The sequence below is a fragment of the Neoarius graeffei genome, chromosome 1 (genome assembly GCF_027579695.1).
Source record: "Neoarius graeffei isolate fNeoGra1 chromosome 1, fNeoGra1.pri, whole genome shotgun sequence".
NCBI classification, from domain to species: Eukaryota; Metazoa; Chordata; class Actinopteri; order Siluriformes; family Ariidae; genus Neoarius; species Neoarius graeffei.
The window spans coordinates 73,261,025-73,281,118 of NC_083569.1; the positions used below are offsets into that span (position 1 = coordinate 73,261,025).

Genomic DNA, 20,094 nt, shown 5'->3' on the forward strand with positions numbered 1-20,094 from the left:
ATCCCAGAGTTGAAGCTGTTCTGTACGGAGAAATGGGCTAAAATTCATCCAAGCCGGTGTGCAGGACTGATCAACAGTTACCGGAAACGTTTAGTTGCAGTTATTGCTGCACAAGGGGGTCACACCAGATACTGAAAGCAAAGGTTCACATACTTTTGCCACTCACAGATATGTAATATTGGATCATTTTCCTCAATAAATAAACGACCAAGTATAATATTTTTGTCTCATTTGTTTAAGTGGGTTCTCTTTATCTACTTTTAGGACTTGTGTGAAAATCTGATGATGTTTTAGGCCATATTTATGCAGCAATATAGAAAATTCTAAAGGGTTCACAAACTTTCAAGCACCACTGTAGCTCCTGACTAAAGGTAAATGACTAAGTAATAAGTCAGGGGACTTATTTATAAAGATGTGTGTGTAAAAGAATCCTAAATGAGGACTTGATATTAATAAAAGTTTCTATCATTCATCCACATGAAAAGAATTTCCTATATGTAAACATAAATTGACTCCACTTAGAGTTCTGTTAAAATGGCACATACGGTGCAACACCATAGCAAAAATATCTTTGTTTCTTTCTGCATTTGAACATTTGTGGGCCAAAAAAAAAAAAAGTCTAATCGAACTTAGAAAACACATAATGTACCTATTTACTGTATGTTTTCTGTGGAATTTTATTCATTCATTCAGTCTTACAATTATGTAACACCCACATGACTAAAAGTCTCCCACAAGGTGACGTGAGTGTGCACAAGCATTACGTTTATACACAATACTTTTCATTTTGTGTAAATATCCTGACTTTCATGTTAGTTTCAGGTTTTATAGACCCTGATTAATGCATGACTTAACACAGGAGCAAATCCATGGAATTTAAGATAAAATATGATCTTATAATTTTTTTTATAAATAAAGCCCCAGAGTTAAGAACAAACAATCATATCAAACAAATATATTATCAATGGCTATAATGGTAAGGCTATTATTTAAAAGAAGAAGAAGAATCAAATATCAATGAATAATATAAAATTAATTTAAAAAAAAATCCTCCATTCTAGATCAGTTCTGGAATGAGGAGAACCTGACCTTCAGGGCCTGTCAGCAAGCATCATCAGGAGAAGGTGGAGCCACACCCCAGGAAACAGGAAATGCAGGTCAAACCCACAATGCATCTGGGCATAGATTTAGCCAAACAGACAGCTGCCGAAACTGGGTTCTTCATTTAATATATATATAAAATGTCACTATTAATTAAGTGTTTACAGCTTCTCTAATAAAGTCCTCTGGGTTTTTTTTTTTTTTTTTCATTCTTTAAACAGATTAGAAGAAGAAACCCAAACTACCAGGGTTCTATAAATTTTAATGGAACATTTTCATATTGTTTCAGTTTTTCTTTTTTATTACATTTTGGACAACTTTCTATTTGTTCATTCTGACTGAGGAAGCCCATATTGGACAGTTCTGTAATGGCTTTACACATCATAAGCATCAACATTTTCCCATGCAGATGAAGACACACACATAAACGGAAACACTCAGCATTACACTACTGATCATCCTCTTTTTGAAATCACTGGATTCAGCATTATGCCAGACAGACAGCACACTGTGGAGAGAGGAAAAGAGCTTTCGTTCCTCAGAAAAAAGGGGGGTAAGGGAGTGGGGACACATGAGGAAGAATGGATGGATGGATGAACAGATAAACAGGAAGAACTTGGACACAATGTGGATGGATCCATGCTGGTCAGGCCCTGGTTGGGTCTCGGTGAAACACACTGATTGGCGCAAACATTTCTGATGTACACAAATAATAAAAGGACATGCATGAAGGCATGCCCTGGAGTGAGTCAGGCACTGTGTATGTGTGAGTGCTCACTAACTTTGTGCTCCCTATTAGTTTGTGCAATAGGATCTTGAGACTTGTGATGATTTACTGTATGCTACATCCATGCAAATCGATCACACAACTAAACAAGTTGGCCTCTCTACTGTCTGGTTCTTTCTAGTCAGTGTTTAAATAGAGTTGATATTTCAATTATCTCAGGTGTATCATTATAGCAGAGCCAGACAGTAAATCTGACCAATCAGAAGCATAACCCTGTTCCTGGAGATCTGATATCTGTCAATATAGCTAATCTAATAAACCAGACCTGGTACATTAAGTTCTTTCGGAGCATTTTTTTATTCCATTTTCTTCTGATTTAGTCAGTTTGCCAATTCCCATCCGCTAGCTACCTCTCCCCTCACATCACACCTATTAAGTGAAGAGGACGAAAACGAGCACATGCTTCCTCTGTTATCCATGAAGCCATCCAGTACATCTTTTTGTAAATACTGCTCATACTATAGCACAGACCAACTGAAGACACAAAGGAGAAAGCTAACTGTCACTTCCAAATTGTGAGATCAAAGATGCCATTGATTGGCTAGTGTGTCTCGAATAATTGGCAGGGTGGAACCCAGGGTAATTCCCCTCCCTCCTACCCTGAGAGCACAGCCAATTTTACTCTCTTGAACTCCCTGTCAAGGATGGCCGTGAAATCGTTGGGATTTTAACTAAAAATATATATTAATATTAGTGCTGTCAAGCGATTAAAATATTTAATCGCGATTAATGTCGCGACTGTCATAGTTAACTCGCGATTAATCGCAATTTAATCGCACATTTTTGTCACATGAAAAACCATTGTAATTCTCTTATCAGCATAAAAAAGTGAATGGGCTTGCTCACCGTTCGAATTACGGGGGTACTCGGGGGATCCGAGATCCCCTGAAACAGACATGAGATCCCTTGAAAACATGATTTGGGAAATGTTGGGGGGTCTCTAAAATATTGGCAAAATGATGTTTATTGACATAGCAATCGTGTGTAACGGGAAGCATTTGCATATCCGAAGTGTTGTGTTTACATCAAAGATAAAATAAACCGATATGACAACGACTGCTGCTGCCAGGTTGGGGGCACAAACTAGTAGAAAGGAAGTGTGCCAACAGTGGAGATCCGCGCGATGGAGATCCGCGGTGGAGCGCGCGATGGAGATCCGCGCTCTGAGACAAGCGCAAGCACACACACACACACACACACCCAAGGGAAAAAAAGGGACCCCCCGAAAATATCAGCATAGTTCGAACACTGGTTGTACCAATGTTTTTTTTTTTTTTTATTGCAGAGCATAACACGTCTTGTCACAGCCACTGCAAAGTTGGGCTGGAGCCGCCGATGGGAAAACGAAACCTAAGCCGAGCACAGCGCCCTGCCCGCGCTGGTTCTTTGGGGGGAGGGCAGAGGACTCTGGCTGTGCGGGGCGTGGCATTACAGTCTAGCTGCTATCGTTTTTCTAAGCAAAGTCTCTGTTCCAAGTTCCTGGCAGTTTCAAAAGCTTATGAAAAACCTACATCATGTCACAGAGCGTTAATCTCGCGATAAAAAAATTATCGCCGTTAAAATTGAGTCAAGTTAACGCGATAATAACGCGACATTTTTGACAGCACGAATTAATATTAGTACCAGGTTTATTAACTTGGGTCTGAATTTAAACTGTGCAAAATACACAATCTCATGGAACAGGGTCAGCCACTATGATGTGTATGAGATACGATAGGCCAACTTACCTCTTCTTCCTGGAGGTCCAGGAGGACCCTGGATGCCTTTAGGCCCTTGAATAGACTGACCCGGAGGACCAGGGGACCCTTGAAGACCAGGGTTGCCTGGTGCACCAGGCAATCCTACATCACCCTTTAGTCCAGGGAAACCAGGGCTGCCAGGCTGGCCAGGAAGGCCAGAGTCTCCTTTGTTACCTACATTACATGGTAAAGAAGGAGTTTTAATTTGGTACAGATTATATCTCTCAGTCAGTTTAAAACTCTTAAAAGAAAGAAATGCAAAAAAGGAGAAAAGAGAAAAAAAAAGGTTTGTCCATTTGAAAAAAATTTTTTTTTAATGTGAAACACTTTACCTGGCATCCCAGGAATGCCTGGAGGACCTGGGAGTCCATAACCTGGTATACCTATACAAATAAAGTATCAAAAAATGCCTTATACTGCACATCAGCTGTTGTATATTCCAAATTATTTTAGTGTTTGTGTATTAGCTATGTAACCAATCATGTGATAAAAAGAACACACGCATTAGCACTCAACCACACTTACCTGACTCTCCTTTTAATCCTGGAGGTCCAGGAATACCATCACGACCAGGCTGACCCTTGTCTCCAGGTGTGCCTGGCAAACCAGGCGAGCCAGGGGTTCCTGGCCTTCCAGGTGCGCCTGCTAGACCAGGGGCACCTGGGACTCCATCCAGACCCTTAGGACCAGGAGCACCAAGTGTACCTAAAGTTTTTCATGAAGTAATATCCAGTGGTCAAGCATTATATGATCTGGCTTATATTTTAGACCAATATTTGAGTATAGGTATATAAAGCCAAAGAAGACAGGCATTGAAAGTTACAGCTCCCATTATACAGAATGAGATCATTTGTAGCATATTAGTAGCATATTAGTGTACCTATGATGAAATTCTGGAAATTTGCAAATACTTTGAAACGCAAAAGAAGCAAGCAAAAGCAAGACAAAATTACTGCACACAAATCACACACACACACACACACACACACACACACACACACACACACACACACACATATACACAACCCCAATTCCAAAAAAGTTGTTGATGATGTTAATGATGCCTTCCCAGATGTACAAGTTACCCATGTCATGTGCACTAATGCACCCTCATGGTGTCCATGATTTCTAAAAAGAATGTCTACTTTTGATTCGTCAGACCTCGGGACAGTTTTTCACTTCATCTCAGTCCATTGTAAAAGAGCTCGGGCCCAGAGAAGGTGGTGGTGTTTCTGGATATTATTTATATCTGGTTTTAACTTGCATTTGTGGATGCAGTAATGAACTGTTTTCACAGATGATGGTTTTCTGAAGTGTTCCTGAGCCCATACAGTGATTTCCACTACAGACACGTGTCTGCTTTTAATGCAGTGTCGCCTGAGGGCCTGAAGATCACAAGCATCCAATGTCAGTTTTCAGCCTTGTCTCTTGCAAACAGAGATTTCTCCAGATTCTCTGAGTCTTTTAATGTTATTATGTACCATAGATGATGTGGTCTGTGGTTGGTAGAAGAGAGCAACTGGACTTGCTTGAAAAGTCTTGAAGATGTTTCGCCTCTCGTCCGAAAGGCATCCTCAGTTCTGTCTGTCTAATAGGGAATATCAAGTATTTATCCTCTCATGGATCATCATAGAATCTGAATCAGAATGCTGATGGCTGCATCATAGGTGGCTGATAGATGTCATAGACACCCACCTCTGTTCAGTGATGGGTGTCATAGACACCCACCTCTGTTCAGCTCTCTTCTACCAACCACAGACTACTATGTACCTGGATGACTGAGTATCTTCACAGATATGTTTCTACGCACTTTGGGATGAGTTCCCTTCGACTGGTGCGGGAGTATGAGAGGACTTCCAGAAAACTGGCAGACATCTTAGCCAGAGAGGATCGTTCATTTTTGTCAACCTGGAACGACCATCACTGAACAGAGGTGGGTGTCTATGACATCTATCAGCCACCTACAATGCAGCCATCAGCATTCTGATTCGGATTCTATGATGATCCATGAGAGGATAAATACTGGATACTCCCTATTAGTCAGACAGAACTGAGGAAGCCTTTCGGACAAGAGGCAAAACGTCTTCAAGACTTTTCAAGCAAGTCCAGTTGCTCTCTTCTACCAACCACAGACTACTATGTACCTGGATGACTGAGTATCTTCACAGACATAGATGATGTGATCCCCAAATTCTTTAAAATTTTACATTGAGGAATGTTATTCTTAAATTGTTGCACTGTTTGCTCACATAGACTTTCACAGAGCAGTGAACCCCTCCCCCTCTTTACTTCCAAGAGATTCCACCTCTCTGGGATGCTCTTTTTACAACCCCGATTCCAAAAAAGTTGGGACAAAGTACAAATTGTAAATAAAAACGGAATGCAATGATGTGGAAGTTTTAAAATTCCATATTTTATTCAGAATAGAACATAGATGACATATCAAATGTTTAAACTGAGAAAATGTATCATTTAAAGAGAAAAATTAGACGATTTTAAATTTCATGACAACAATACATCTCAAAAAAGTTGGGACAAGGCCATGTTTACCACTGTGAGACATCCATCCCCTTTTCTCTTTACAACAGTCTGTAAACGTCTGGGGACTGAGGAGACAAGTTGCTCAAGTTTAGGGATAGGAATGTTAACCCATTCTTGTCTAATGGAGGATTCTAGTTGCTCAACTGTCTTAGGTCTTTTTTGTCGTATCTTCCGTTTTATGATGCGCCAAATGTTTTCTATGGGTGAAAGATCTGGACTGCAGGCTGGCCAGTTCAGTACCCGGACCCTTCTTCTACGCAGCCATGATGCTGTAATTGATGCAGTATGTGGTTTGGCATTGTCATGTTGGAAAATGCAAGGTCTTCCCTGAAAGAGACGTCGTCTGGATGGGAGCATATGTTGTTCTAGAACCTGGATATACCTTTCAGCATTGATGGTGTCTTTCCAGATGTGTAAGCTGCCCATGCCACATGCACTAATGCAACCCCATACCATCAGAGATGCATGCTTCTGAACTGAGCGCTGATAACAACTTGGGTCGTCCTTCTCCTCTTTAGTCCGAATGACACGGCGTCCCTGATTTCCATAAAGAACTTCAAATTTTGATTCGTCTGACCACAGAACAGTTTTCCACTTTGCCACAGTCCATTTTAAATGAGCCTTGGTCCAGAGAAGACGTCTGCGCTTCTGTGTCATGTTTAGATACGGCTTCTTCTTTGAACTATAAAGTTTTAGCTGGCAACGGCGGATGGCACGGTGAATTGTGTTCACAGATAATGTTCTCTGGAAATATTCCTGAGCCCATTTTGTGATTTCCAATACAGAAGCATGCCTGTATGTGATGCAGTGCCGTCTAAGGGCCCGAAGATCACGGGCACCCAGTATGGTTTTCCGGCCTTGACCCTTACGCACAGAGATTCTTCCAGATTCTCTGAATCTTTTGATGATATTATGCACTGTAGATGATGATATGTTCAAACTCTTTGCAATTTTACACTGTCGAACTCCTTTCTGATATTGCTCCACTATTTGTCGGTGCAGAATTAGGGGGATTGGTGATCCTCTTCCCATCTTTACTTCTGAGAGCCGCTGCCACTCCAAGATGCTCTTTTTATACCCAGTCATGTTAATGACCTACTGTATAGCCAATTGACCTAATGAGTTGCAATTTGGTCCTCCAGCTGTTCCTTTTTTGTACCTTTAACTTTTCCAGCCTCTTATTGCCCCGTCCCAACTTTTTTGAGATGTGTTGCTGTCATGAAATTTCAAATGAGCCAATATTTGGCATGAAATTTCAAAATGTCTCACTTTCGACATTTGATATGTTGTCTATGTTCTATTGTGAATACAATATCAGTTTTTGAGATTTGTAAATTATTGCATTCCATTTTTATTTACAATTTGTACTTTGTCCCAACTTTTTTGGAATCGGGGTTGTATACCCAATCATGTTACTGACCTGTTGCTAATTAACCAAATTTGTTTTTTCACATTACACTTTTTCAGTCTTTTGTTGCCCTTGTCCCAACTTTTCTGAAAAGTGTTGCCGACATCAAATTCAAAATGAGCATATAATTTTCAAAAAACAATACAATTTCTCAGTTTCAACATTTGATATGTTGCCTTTATACTATTTTCACTGATATATAGGGTGTCCATGATTTGCAAATCTTCACATTCTGTTTTTATTTATGTTTTACACGGTGTCCCAACTTTTTGGAACTGGGGTTGTATATATGTATGTAGCGGGGGGAGGGGGGTTTACATGGTGGCACAAACATATGAAGTTTACCTTCGAGTGGTCAATGGATATTTCACGAGTGAGCGGAGCTAATGAGTGAAATATTTTTCAACATGAGACGATAAACTTCATATCTGACATCACTCCCAGTGTTAACACACTGACTTGACGCGTGTTGCCCAAATGGTGAACTGGTTCAAAATTAAAATTCTTTTGATTAACTTGCAAAATTTTTTGTGGATGTATCCATATAATATAAAGAACATTACATGGTGGCACAAAGATATGAAGTTTATCTTCTTGTTTTGAAAAATATTTCACTCGTTTGCTTCACTCACTTGTGAATATACATTCACCACTCAAAGATAAACTTCATATCTTTGTGTGACCGTGTAATGTCCTCGATATATAAACGTTTTTTTGTAATTGTAAATTATTTTATATATATTATAAATAAAATTATTATATTTTACACAGATAGATAGATAGATAGATAGATAGATAGATAGATAGATAGATAGATAGATAGATCTGTTTAACATTAAAGAATGTAAATACTGCAATGTTATATTTATTTACTGTTATTTATTTACTTGTAATTACAATTAAATATAATCTGGGCATTTGCGTCAATGCTGCATACATATAGGTTTTGGCATCATTCTTGAAAGTAGAGGAAAAAAGGATCATAAGATAAACCAACGCAATAGCTTCAGTAGCCAAGACTTTTGGCAGTGTTTGACTATTGACAGGATTAGATGGAATATAATTTGGCAATACTGTACCTTGGAATCCTGGGAGGCCAGGATCACCCTTTGGGCCAGGGCTCCCAGGTATCCCTGGACCTCCTGGGGGCCCTTGTTGACCTTTTGGCCCTGTACCTCCAGGGCCACCAGGAGAGCCGGGTTCACCCTGTTCAACAGGAGCCAGTTATAGTGTCTGCTCATCTTAATTGCTACTTATGTATATGTGCTTCATATGCAAACTATCAAGTCAATTGTTTAATTGTTTGGACACTCCATTCATATGCTGTTATTACCTTGGGTCCTGGAGCTCCTGGTTGCCCAAATCCTGGTGTTCCAGGGTCTCCTTTTGGTCCTGGGAACCCTGGTGCTCCTGGAGAGCCAGGCTGTCCAGGTCGTCCAGGTTGACCTGGGTTTCCTTTAACTCCAGAAGGGCCTATCCCAAAAGATGCTAAATTAGTCTGGATTCACTATGTCAATAACATTGATGGACAAAGCTTTTAACTGTGCTTCATCAAACCTTACCAGGAAATCCCATCTCGCCCATGCCGCCTTTCGGTCCTTGGGTACCAGGGGTTCCTGGTATTCCTGGAATTCCAGGATCTCCCTTTGGACCTACAAGGCAGTTATTTCCTTCAACATATATACACTAATTTGGGCTCATACAGTGTACAAGGAATAAAGTGTTTGAGTTACCTGGGGGTCCAGGTGGCCCAGCACGTCCATTCTGTCCAGGGATGCCTTGATCTCCTGGAAGGCCAGGAACACCTTTTTCTCCTGAAGCTCCTCTAATTCCTGCATAAGACACAGATGATCATGGAATTTCACATATCAGGATAATCAAGTAAGAGATTAAAACTTAAATATAAATGCATCAAATTATTTGAATGTGAAAGCTTTATTAAATCTATACACATACAGGAGGAATATGGAACTGATTAGAATGCAGTTTTAGCCTATTGGCTTTAGGATATTCCTTTGTTTTGTGGATCATCAATCATTTCTTACAATTTTATTCGCAATAGACACTTGCCTTGAAGTCCTGGTTCTCCTTTCAATCCTTTTGAGGCACCAGGATAGCTGATACCAGCTGGGCCTCTTATACCTGGTTCACCTTTATCTCCCTTTCCTCCTTTTATACCTTGGTTTCCTGGCAGTCCTGGCTGGCCATTATCACCTATAGGGCAGACAAGTAAGATCTGAACCAGCAACAGGTGTATGGCTTTTAATGACTGTCAGTCAAATAAGGCATACCTTTTGGTCCAGGAAATCCTGGCACACCAGGACTGCCAGGATTACCAGGAGTTCCTGGAGTGCCCATCACACCCATTTCTCCCTTTTGCCCTGCAGTTGTAGGTGATAGGTAAGGAGGGTTCAGAGTTTAGTGTTACACTGCAACAGACAAAGCCAATATCCTCGTTTTAGATACAGTCCATATGGCATAGTTTTATATTACCAGGGAATCCAGGTAGTCCATCTTGGCCAGGTTTACCAGGGCTTCCAGTTGGGCCAGTTGGGCCAGGTGGTCCAGGCAATCCGGGACGACCCTGGTCACCAGGAAAGCCTGGAATATCCAGTCCAGGAGAACCAATGTCTCCTTTCTCACCATTCAAACCAGGGGAACCTGTACAGGCAATGCAACTTTTTTACAAAGGCAGATACCAACATCAGCTCATGCATTAATCAAAACATTAATGCATGTCCAAGTCTCAAACTTTAGGATGCTTACCAGGACTGCCCATAGGTCCAGGAGGTCCTGCTGGTCCAGGTAAACCAGGTAAACCAAAACCAGGGGGGCCTTGAGGACCAGATGCACCCGGAGGACCAGGATGACCAGGATCGCCTGTGAAAAAAGTGAGCCATGTCTTTCTGTATTTAAACCATTACATCCTTCAAGAAAAGCATAAAGCTAATACTACTTCAACTGGAATAACTTGTAGACTGTTTGGACTGTACCTTTATAACCAGGAGGACCATCAATACCGGGTCGGCCGGGTGCACCTGGATTTCCAGGGAATCCAGGATCACCTTTATGCCCAGGAAAACCCTTACTGCCAGGCAAACCTGGGGACCCCTGAGGGCCAGGGATACCATAACCAGGTTCACCCTGCGGATACACACACATATGCACTCGTTAGTAATTTTTTTAGAATGTTCTCTAAAAATCAATGCAAAGTCGGGTTGCAAAATCAACTTAGAGTGTTGCTATGAACTCATTCATTAGTGTGAATTCATTAGTGCAGTCATTTTAGCAAGTAGAACTGCTTCCAAAATGTAAAGACCTAAGTGTAAATATTTTGCTTCACTGTTTAGATATTTTTCTGTCCGTTTCACCTTAGGTCCACGGGGTCCAGGTACACCAGGTATTCCATCCACACCAGCTGGTCCAGGCCTGCCAGGGTTGCCAGGACTTCCCGCAATACCTGGGAATCCTGGGAAATGTGTTCAGTAGCGTTAACACTGAAGTTTCTCTGTTATAATTTATGTGTTTGCACATTTCTCGATAAGATGCATCCTAAATGATTTTACAGCAGCAGGTTGCTGGGTTTTTAGGGTTTACCTTTAGGACCTGGTGGGCCTGGAAAGCCTATGCCCGGGAGACCAGACTCTCCTTTCTGGCCAGGTAATCCTGGGAAGCCAGGGGAGCCAGGTTGGCCTGGGTTACCTGTACAGGTAGAACATTGAATCTCATTAACACAGATACCCAAACTCTGTTACATCACTGAAAGTATATTTCTTTTATGATATTTGTCTGAACCATGCAAAACGATTTGGGACTATTCTTAAATTCTCTATCTGGAGGATCGAGACAGATATAAATTCAATATCTCATTCATCTCATTATCTCTAGCCGCTTTATCCTTCTACAGGGTCGCAGGCAAGCTGGAGCCTATCCCAGCTGACTACGGGCGAAAGGCGGGGTACACCCTGGACAAGTCGCCAGGTCATCACAGGGCTGACACATAGACACAGACAACCATTCACACTCACATTCACACCTACGGTCAATTTAGAGTCACCAGTTAACCTAACCTGCATGTCTTTGGACTGTGGGGGAAACCGGAGCACCCGGAGGAAACCCACGCGGACACGGGGAGAACATGCAAACTCCACACAGAAAGGCCCTCGCCGGCCCCGAACCCAGGACCTTCTTGCTGTGAGGCGACAGCGCTAACCACTACACCACCGTGCCGCCCTAAATTCAATATATTAAAGATATTAATATGCAATATATTAAATCAATTTAATGTAGGTACATGTACGTTCTGTGCCCCTCCCCCATAGTTTGGGAACTCAGGAAATGATGTAGCATGAGTGAGCGATGTAGCAAGTAGCTGGTCAGCGTAAGTCGTGATATAGTGCACTTATGTACAAGATCAACTTGTTATTGTTGTATTCTGACTGTTTACATAAAATTTGTGTATTTTTACATACTTCTGATGGTCCAAAGGGGAAAAATGAAGATGTGTAAGGTCCAGGTGTGTGTGTGTGTGTGTGTGTGTGTATGTGAGCAAGCTGCACACTGGAGTGAGAGAGTTTGTTTTATTCTGAGAAATTTGTGAGTTATGTTAAAGTGTTTATAAATGCAGTTTTTGCTCATGAATGTACTGTATATTTACCGGTGAGATATTACATTTTACTGGTAAACATCTATATGAGCTGTGTGGCTAAACAAATGTATTTATTTGGGTTTTGTATTTTTATTTTCTTTATTTAAAGATCGTCACTACTGTTGTCCAGAGTGCACATAACCGAGTTTGTTTAGTTTAGTTTATTGCATAGTTGGAGGCTGGAAGTTAAGCACAAAACTAGAGGAAAATACTGTATTGTTTTGTTCACACTGAATTGTGCTCAACCCTCAAAATTATAAAGTTAAAGCTGCTTTATTTTTTAAACGCAGTGGGGGAATAAAATATCCACAAAAATAATTTTTGCTGTGTCTAGCCTTATCCTTCCTGACCTGACTACATATATTTGCATAATGCAAGCATATTTGTCCCCTCCCACTCCACAAATACTTGAAAAGTATCCGTTTAAGGTATATTTAGAAGAGATTAAAAAAAAATGTGATTAAAAAATTATAATTGATAAATATATAAATATTTAATGACACATTTTATATATATATGTATACAGGGTGCGATTTGTCAAAAAACCAGAAGGGGGGATGTTTTTTTTTTAATCATGAAACGTCACAAAATTAAGGTAACAATAGGCTAACAGCTCAATAACATCCGATGATATAAAATGAATAACACTAAATGAAAACGAACACTAAACCAGAGATAGTAAATTCATCTTCCTATCTCTCTGACTAAATACACGAACACTAACACACAACAAAGTTCGCATTGCTTGTCGCGTTGCTGTGATGTTTCTCTCCCTCCGGATTAAATGGACAGTGACTCGAAAATCACTGAAATACATGATGAACAGTTTGCTCTGATGGCGCAGTTCATGTGGCCTTTTCTGCTTTCCCGTCGGTGCGCTATCCGCCGCGTTTCGCCCTTCTTTAATCCACATTTCTGCGAATTTCTCAGCAGGGAAGGGACGCACGTCTGGCCCATTGACAGCAAGGAAAAGAAGGCTGTCAGTGTGAATACATTCATTCTGTTGCGCTCCTCAGTAAGGATGTGATTCATGGCGCTAAATCCACATTCACACTCTGATTATCTACAATGTATCTATTTGCTGGGGATGTTCGTAGGGTTGCCAACTTTCTCATATCCAAATGAGGGACACTTTGTTCCGGGTGCGGACAAGTACCGGTACAGGCCGTACACGCACCCCAGCGCCCCAAAAGAGTTACAGTACCGAATCGCCTTTAGGTGAGGGTTTCAAATGTAGGCCACTACAAATTCATTTCTAAAATAGAGCTTTTAAAAATTAATAGACCAATTAATGGATATTTTTAAGTAAATTAATGCAAAATAACAAACAATTCTAATATTATTGTCTCATTTTTCTCTTTTAAACTTTGGCCAAATAATTCATCAGGCCATATTTATGAAGGCAATGTCATAAACTGAAAAATGATTTGCTGTAGCTGTAAAACCCTGATATTTGCTTAATTGTCCATTTGAAAACCCTAAGAACCTTCTGCAATGCTTCATAGCAGAAGAAGAAGAGAGAAAGACATCACAAAGGCAGGAGTGAGGCAGAAAAGCTCCCCTTCTATAGGCTGAGGTCTATCCTGTTTCGGAAGTTTTTTTTTTTAAGCTATCTGCTATCCTTATCGAACAGTTAGGCTGTATCCACTGGCTGCACCATCTGCTCTAGTTTAATTTGATGCCTATTTTGTCAGTATAGCTTAAAAATTCAGGATATGGCAACAGTGAATGGTTTTAAATCACAGATGACCGCGACTCGCGGTAATAGCGCTTCTCACGGCAATTACGCGATTTACACCACAGCATTGGAGTGAGGGGCAGGATCTGTCCCTGACGGGACAAATTAAAATTACCCAAAAAGCGTGATGTCCCGCCCAATACGGGACGGTTGGCAACCCTAGACGTTCGTGAACATCAAAGCTGCCACTTCGGGTCATTTTGAAAGTGAGTGCAATGTAGACCATAGAAAACTGTGTCACAACATGCCTGTCATGTCAACTTTTTTTTTGGTTTGTTTGTTTTATTGACGGGGTTGTCCCCGAGGATTTTTTTTCAGCAGAGATAAAAACCAGAGGGGGGGATGATCCCCACCATCCCCCCCAGCAAATCGCACCCAGTATATATATATATATATATATATATATATATATATGGGCGGCACGGTGGTGTAGTGGTTAGCGCTGTCGCCTCACAGCAAGAAGGTCCTGGGTTCGAGCCCCGGGGCCGGCGAGGGCCTTTCTGTGTGGAGTTTGCATGTTCTCCCCGTGTCCGCATGGGTTTCCTCCGGGTGCTCCGGTTTCCCCCACAGTCCAAAGACATGCAGGTTAGGTTAACTGGTGACTCTAAATTGAGCGTAGGTGTGAATGTGAGTGTGAATGGTTGTCTGTGTCTATGTGTCAGCCCTGTGATGACCTGGCGACTTGTCCAGGGTGTACCCCGCCTTTCGCCCGTAGTCAGCTGGGATAGGCTCCAGCTTGCCTGCGACCCTGTAGAAGGATAAAGCGGCTACAGATAATGAGATGAGATGAGATATATATATATATATATACACACACAACCTGTAGGTACAGCTGCATTTCATTAAAAAACTTTGACTAATGACAAATCTCTAAAATCTAATGACAAAATAGCAACAGGTCCTAAATCAGAATGGCTTCTGAAACTATATATAAACATAAGCCCAATTTCAAACCATGCCAATTAAAGGTTGAGGAAATGTCAAGCCTGGGCAATATCTAATCTAATGAACTTTCTCTGCAATGCTCTACATTTTTACAGACTTATCTGATAAGAATCCAGAACCAGATTAATGTTTGGTGAGCTGTACAGTGCAGTCATTCCTATTTAATAACATAATAAATATTAGTCTATCCAAATTCACTGGATATGAGCAATCACATGCTCTGATTGGCTACTCTACTACTAGGATATCAGTTCATATACCATGAGTAGAGAAAAACAAAATGGCGGAGAGTGTTGCTGAATCAACCGTGGACGAAATAAAAACTCTACTCGAAAACAAAACACCAAAATTGTTATCAAGTATTTAAAAGAAACAGAAATAACTCAAAGAATATAGTTCCCTCCTCCCAATATCTCCTGTTCCACACTCCAACCCAGTTGGTGGCGGTAAAACACCTTTAAGTTGGTTTGTCAACCACCAAAAAAAAAAAACCCTAAAGAAGAAGAAGAAGAAGACGACCCCCCAAAAAAACAAAAAAGCAACAAAATATGGAAAAAAAAGTATTTGATGGGAAGAACATACAGTATATATATTTTTTATTTTTCAAGAATTATTATTGTAACATTTTTCACAAATTGCTTCAGTCATTTCGCCGGGTTGTTTCCATTCTAAGTGGAAATCATTTTGTCAGACATTCTGTATACAGTTTTGTCTCATCGTATATGGCTTATAGCCAACTCGGTGCTATGCGCCTCGTTGGCTGTTAGCTCATGGAAGACTCGATTTTGTGGAACAACTGTTAAATATTTTACTACCAAATTATTAAAGGATAATGTACTTCATAACTGTACAGTTAACAACCCACCCTCTGAATGTGTCTCTGCATGATCAGATTTTGAATGTTAAACTATATTTTCATTTCATTTTAAAATACAATATTAAATTGGTTCAAAGGTTGACCTGGTCACTGAGAGTGAATTTTCCACCTATTTACCTGGATTTCCAGGTAGACCGGGATCACCATCACGTCCGGCAGGTCCAGGTGTCCCTTTCTCAGAGACCGTCAGACCTGGTTCACCTTTCTGACCTACCACATAACATCAAGGTTTAACATTAAGATTACTGTGACAGTAAGGCAAGACGTTTTGATGCTTAAATTGACTGTGTGATCTCACCTGGAGGTCCAGGAGGTCCTTGCCTTCCTGACACACCCTGGAATCCTTTCTCTCCACGAGGTCCCTGTGGGCCAAATCCAGGGGCACCAGGAAGGCCCCTGTCTCCAGGAGAGCCTGGGAGACCAGCATCTCCAGAAGGGCCACGTTCACCTTTAAGCGTAAGGGAACCCTGCAAAGAACAAGTGCAGAAATAATTTCTTAGGTAAAACAAAAGTTCGCCAGTCCATCCTGGGACCAATATCAAAAGCAATTAGACACATCCAAGTAGTGGTCCATTTTATATATTTTATATATATATATATATATATATATATATATATATATATATATATATATATATATATATATATATATATATACACACACACACACAAATGCAAAGATTTAAGATACATGTTAATTTTTTCTGTTTGGGAGAGCTATCTCAGTTTTAAGATTAACTTACAAATATACAGAAGTTTCTTCAGTGAATTTAAAAAGTTAAAACCGTCCAGGACACTACATAAAGCCCAGATCGTCTATCAGTCGATAAAACTACAAACATGTCCTGACATCTGTTCTCTATATGCCTTACAATCACAACTAACACACACCAATATTTAGGAGCAGCGTTATATATTCCTTGAAACTCACTGCTATGGGAAATAAACACTTGAATCAATACAGTGTTGATTCAGTGACAATCTGTTACAACAGATACTCACAGGTGTGCCTTTGGGACCAGGCGGTCCAGGAGCTCCATTTCGACCAGGAGTTCCGTCCCGGCCAGGCTGACCTGGAGGTCCAGGGAATCCTGTGTCTCCCTTGTCTCCCTTCATACCATCAAGGCTAATTGCTTCACCAGGGTCACCCTTCTGTCCAGGTTCTCCAGGTAAACCACCTGATCCTGGTAAACCCTAGAAAATGATACAGAAGGGTTTGTAATCTGTCCCAGCGCTTTTGGATAATTTTAAGATCTGAAATGAAGACACTTACTGATGGCCCCATGAAACCAGGGCTGCCTGGGGGCCCTCTGTCTCCTTTCAAACCAGGGAGCCCAGGATTGCCTGTGACAGAGATGTCAGAACATCAAACTTGGCATCAAGCACCAAAAATACCAGCTGACTAAAAGTTGTACTAAAAGTGTATATGTACAGTGGTGCTTGAAAGTTTGTGAACCCTTTAGAATTTTCTATATTTCTGCATAAATATGACCTAAAACATCATCAGATTTTCACACAAGTCCTAAAAGTAGATAAAGAGAACCCAGTTAAACAAATGAGACAAAAATATTATACTTGGTCATTTATTTATTGAGGAAAATGATCCAATATTACATATCTGTGAGTGGCAAAAGTATGTGAACCTCGAGGATTAGCAGTTAATTTGAAGGTGAAATTAGAGTCAGGTGTTTTCAGTCAATGGGATGACAATCAGACGTGAGTGGGCACCCTGTTTTATTTAAAGAACAGGGATCTATCAAAGTCTGATCTTCACAAGTGTTTGCAGAAGTGTATCATGGCACGAACAAAACAGCTTTCTGAGGACCTCAGAAAAAGCATTGTTGACGCTCATCAGGCTGGAAAAGGTTACAAAACCATCTCTAAAGAGTCCACCATTCCACAGTCAGACAGACTGTGTACAAATGGAGGAAATTCAAGACCATTGTTACCCTCCCCAGGAGTGGTCGACCAACAAAGATCACTCCCAGAGCAAGGCGTGTAGTAGTCGGCGAGGTCACAAAGGACTCCAGGGTAACTTCTAAGCAACTGAAGGTCTCTCTCACATTGGCTAATGTTAATGTTCATGAGTCCACCATCAGGAGAACACTGAACAACAATGGTGTGCATGGCAGGGTTGCAAGGAGAAAGCCACTGCTCTCCAAAAAGAACATTGCTGCTCATCTGCAGTTTGCTAAAGATCATGTGGAGAAGCCAGAAGACTATTGGAAAAATATTTTGTGGACAGATGAGACCAAAATAGAACTTTTTGGTTTAAATGAGAAGCGTTATGTTTGGAGAAAGGAAAACACTGCATTCCAGCATAAGAACCTTATCCCATCTGTGAAACATGGTGGTAGTAGTATCATGGTTTGGGCCTGTTTTGCTGCATCTGGGCCAGGACGGCTTGCCATCATTGATGGAACAATGAACTCTGAATTATACCAGCGAACTCTAAAGGAAAATGTCAGGACATCTGTCCATGAACTGAATCTCAAGAGAAGGTGGGTCATGCAGCAAGACAAACGACCCTAAGCACACAAGTCGTTCTACCAAAGAATGGTTAAAGAAGAATCAAGTTCATGTTTTGGAATGGCCAAGTCAAAGTCCTGACCTTAATCCAATCGAAATGTTGTGGAAGGACCTGAAGCGAGCAGTTCATGTGAGGAAACCCACCAACATCCCAGAGTTGAAGCTGTTCTGTATGGAGGAATGGGCTAAAATTCCTCCAAGCCGGTGTGCAGGACTGATCAACAGTTACCAGAAACATTTAGTTGCAGTTATTGCTGCACAAGGGGGTCACACCAGATACTTAAAGCAAAGGTTCATATACTTTTGCTACTCATAGATATGTAATATTGGATCATTTTCCTCAATAAATAAATGACCAAGCATAATATTTTTGTCTCGTTTGTTTAACTGGGTTCTCTTTATCTACTTTTAGGACTCGTGTGAAAATCTGATGATGTTTTAGGTCATATTTATGCAGAAATAGAGAAAATTCTAAAGGGTTCACAAACTTTCATGCACCACTGTACACTACATGTGTGAGGGGAAAAAAGCAACAACAAACTTTGTGCACTGTAATACAGTATATACTTCTGAAAAATGTGTTTTCTTGAACTGAAATACAATAGTCCTGGAAGCTAATTAAATCTTATCATATCTAGAGAAATATCCAACTTGCTAATTGGGATTTTGGAACTGAAATACAGTATGTAACAGCGACTCTCAATGCTGCTAATATCCAAACTTACAGCACTACAAAATGTAAATTTCACTGCACTTCAACAAAATTCATGCTGTATTTCAAACAAAGAAGATGACAACGTTCCTACCTGGAGGTCCTGGGCGTCCAGGTGGACCCTGAGGTCCTGGGATGAGGTTGCCGCTTACGAAACAATTCACACACGTTTCCCCCTTTTCACCTGCAAAATGAAAGGCATATGAAATAAGCTCATTTAAAGTTTGTATAAAGTGTTCAGGAAACATTTTCTTCTTCTTCTTCTTTATTAATATTAAGTGGGGTCCTGCCTTTCTGGCCTATCTCTCCCGGGTAACCGGGGTCCCCATTCAGGCCTGGAAGACCAGCAGGTCCTGGGATGCAGTTTCCATCACCGGTGGGCAATGCTGGAGGTCCGGGAGGTCCTGGAGGTCCTTGTAAACCTGGTGGTCCAGGTCTGCCAGGAGAACCTGGAAGAGAAGCTCCAGGCGATCCTTGATCTCCCTTCTGTCCTCTCTCTCCTGGATAACCAGGGGGGCCAGGTGGGCCTTGACCTCCAATTCCTGGGATATAATACAGCATTTATGAACACACACAGTCACAGATTCATACTGTACCTATCGCATTATGTTAAAGTGAATAATGACTAAACAGTATAGTTGCTTAAAATATTTCACTCTTTTTGTAACTGACAGAGATGCATTTCCTGCATACTGTGTGCCCTCACCTGGACGACCTGGCTGACCTGGTGGTCCTTGGATACCTGGAAATGACCATTAAACAGGTAAAGACTCATTAAAAACTTTACAATCATACAGTTAGGTCCATATATATTTGGACACTGACACAAATTTTGTTTTTTTACCTGTTTACTGAAACATATTCAAGTTATAGTTATATAATGGACATGGACATAAAGTCCAGACTTTCAGCTTTCATTTGAGGGTATCCACATTAAAATTGGATGAAGGGTTTAGGAGTTTCAGCTCCTTAACATGTGCCACCCTGTTTTTAAAGGGGCCAAAAGTAATTGGACAATTGACTCAAAGGCTATTTCATGGGCAGGTGTGGGCAATTCCTTCGTTATGTC

The 20,094-nt window shown here is 40.9% G+C and overlaps 1 protein-coding gene across 1 annotated transcript in view; it reads right to left on the minus strand.

The window, feature by feature from the left end:
- col4a5 (collagen, type IV, alpha 5 (Alport syndrome)) overlaps positions 1-20,094 on the minus strand; it is a 144,262-nt gene that overhangs the window by 22,098 nt on the left and 102,070 nt on the right. Inside the window, exons 20-40 of the mRNA XM_060924161.1 lie at positions 19,732-19,767; positions 19,316-19,567; positions 19,120-19,209; positions 17,058-17,128; positions 16,787-16,978; positions 16,083-16,251; positions 15,902-15,994; positions 11,174-11,278; positions 10,948-11,045; positions 10,570-10,720; positions 10,343-10,456; positions 10,070-10,237; positions 9,868-9,957; positions 9,647-9,790; positions 9,310-9,408; positions 9,139-9,228; positions 8,910-9,049; positions 8,656-8,782; positions 4,153-4,332; positions 3,960-4,010; positions 3,616-3,801 (exon numbers count right to left, since the gene is read on the minus strand). Coding sequence (XP_060780144.1) covers positions 3,616-3,801; positions 3,960-4,010; positions 4,153-4,332; positions 8,656-8,782; positions 8,910-9,049; positions 9,139-9,228; positions 9,310-9,408; positions 9,647-9,790; positions 9,868-9,957; positions 10,070-10,237; positions 10,343-10,456; positions 10,570-10,720; positions 10,948-11,045; positions 11,174-11,278; positions 15,902-15,994; positions 16,083-16,251; positions 16,787-16,978; positions 17,058-17,128; positions 19,120-19,209; positions 19,316-19,567; positions 19,732-19,767 — 2,646 coding nt within the window. The remainder of the gene's footprint in view (positions 1-3,615; positions 3,802-3,959; positions 4,011-4,152; positions 4,333-8,655; positions 8,783-8,909; positions 9,050-9,138; positions 9,229-9,309; positions 9,409-9,646; positions 9,791-9,867; positions 9,958-10,069; positions 10,238-10,342; positions 10,457-10,569; positions 10,721-10,947; positions 11,046-11,173; positions 11,279-15,901; positions 15,995-16,082; positions 16,252-16,786; positions 16,979-17,057; positions 17,129-19,119; positions 19,210-19,315; positions 19,568-19,731; positions 19,768-20,094) is intronic.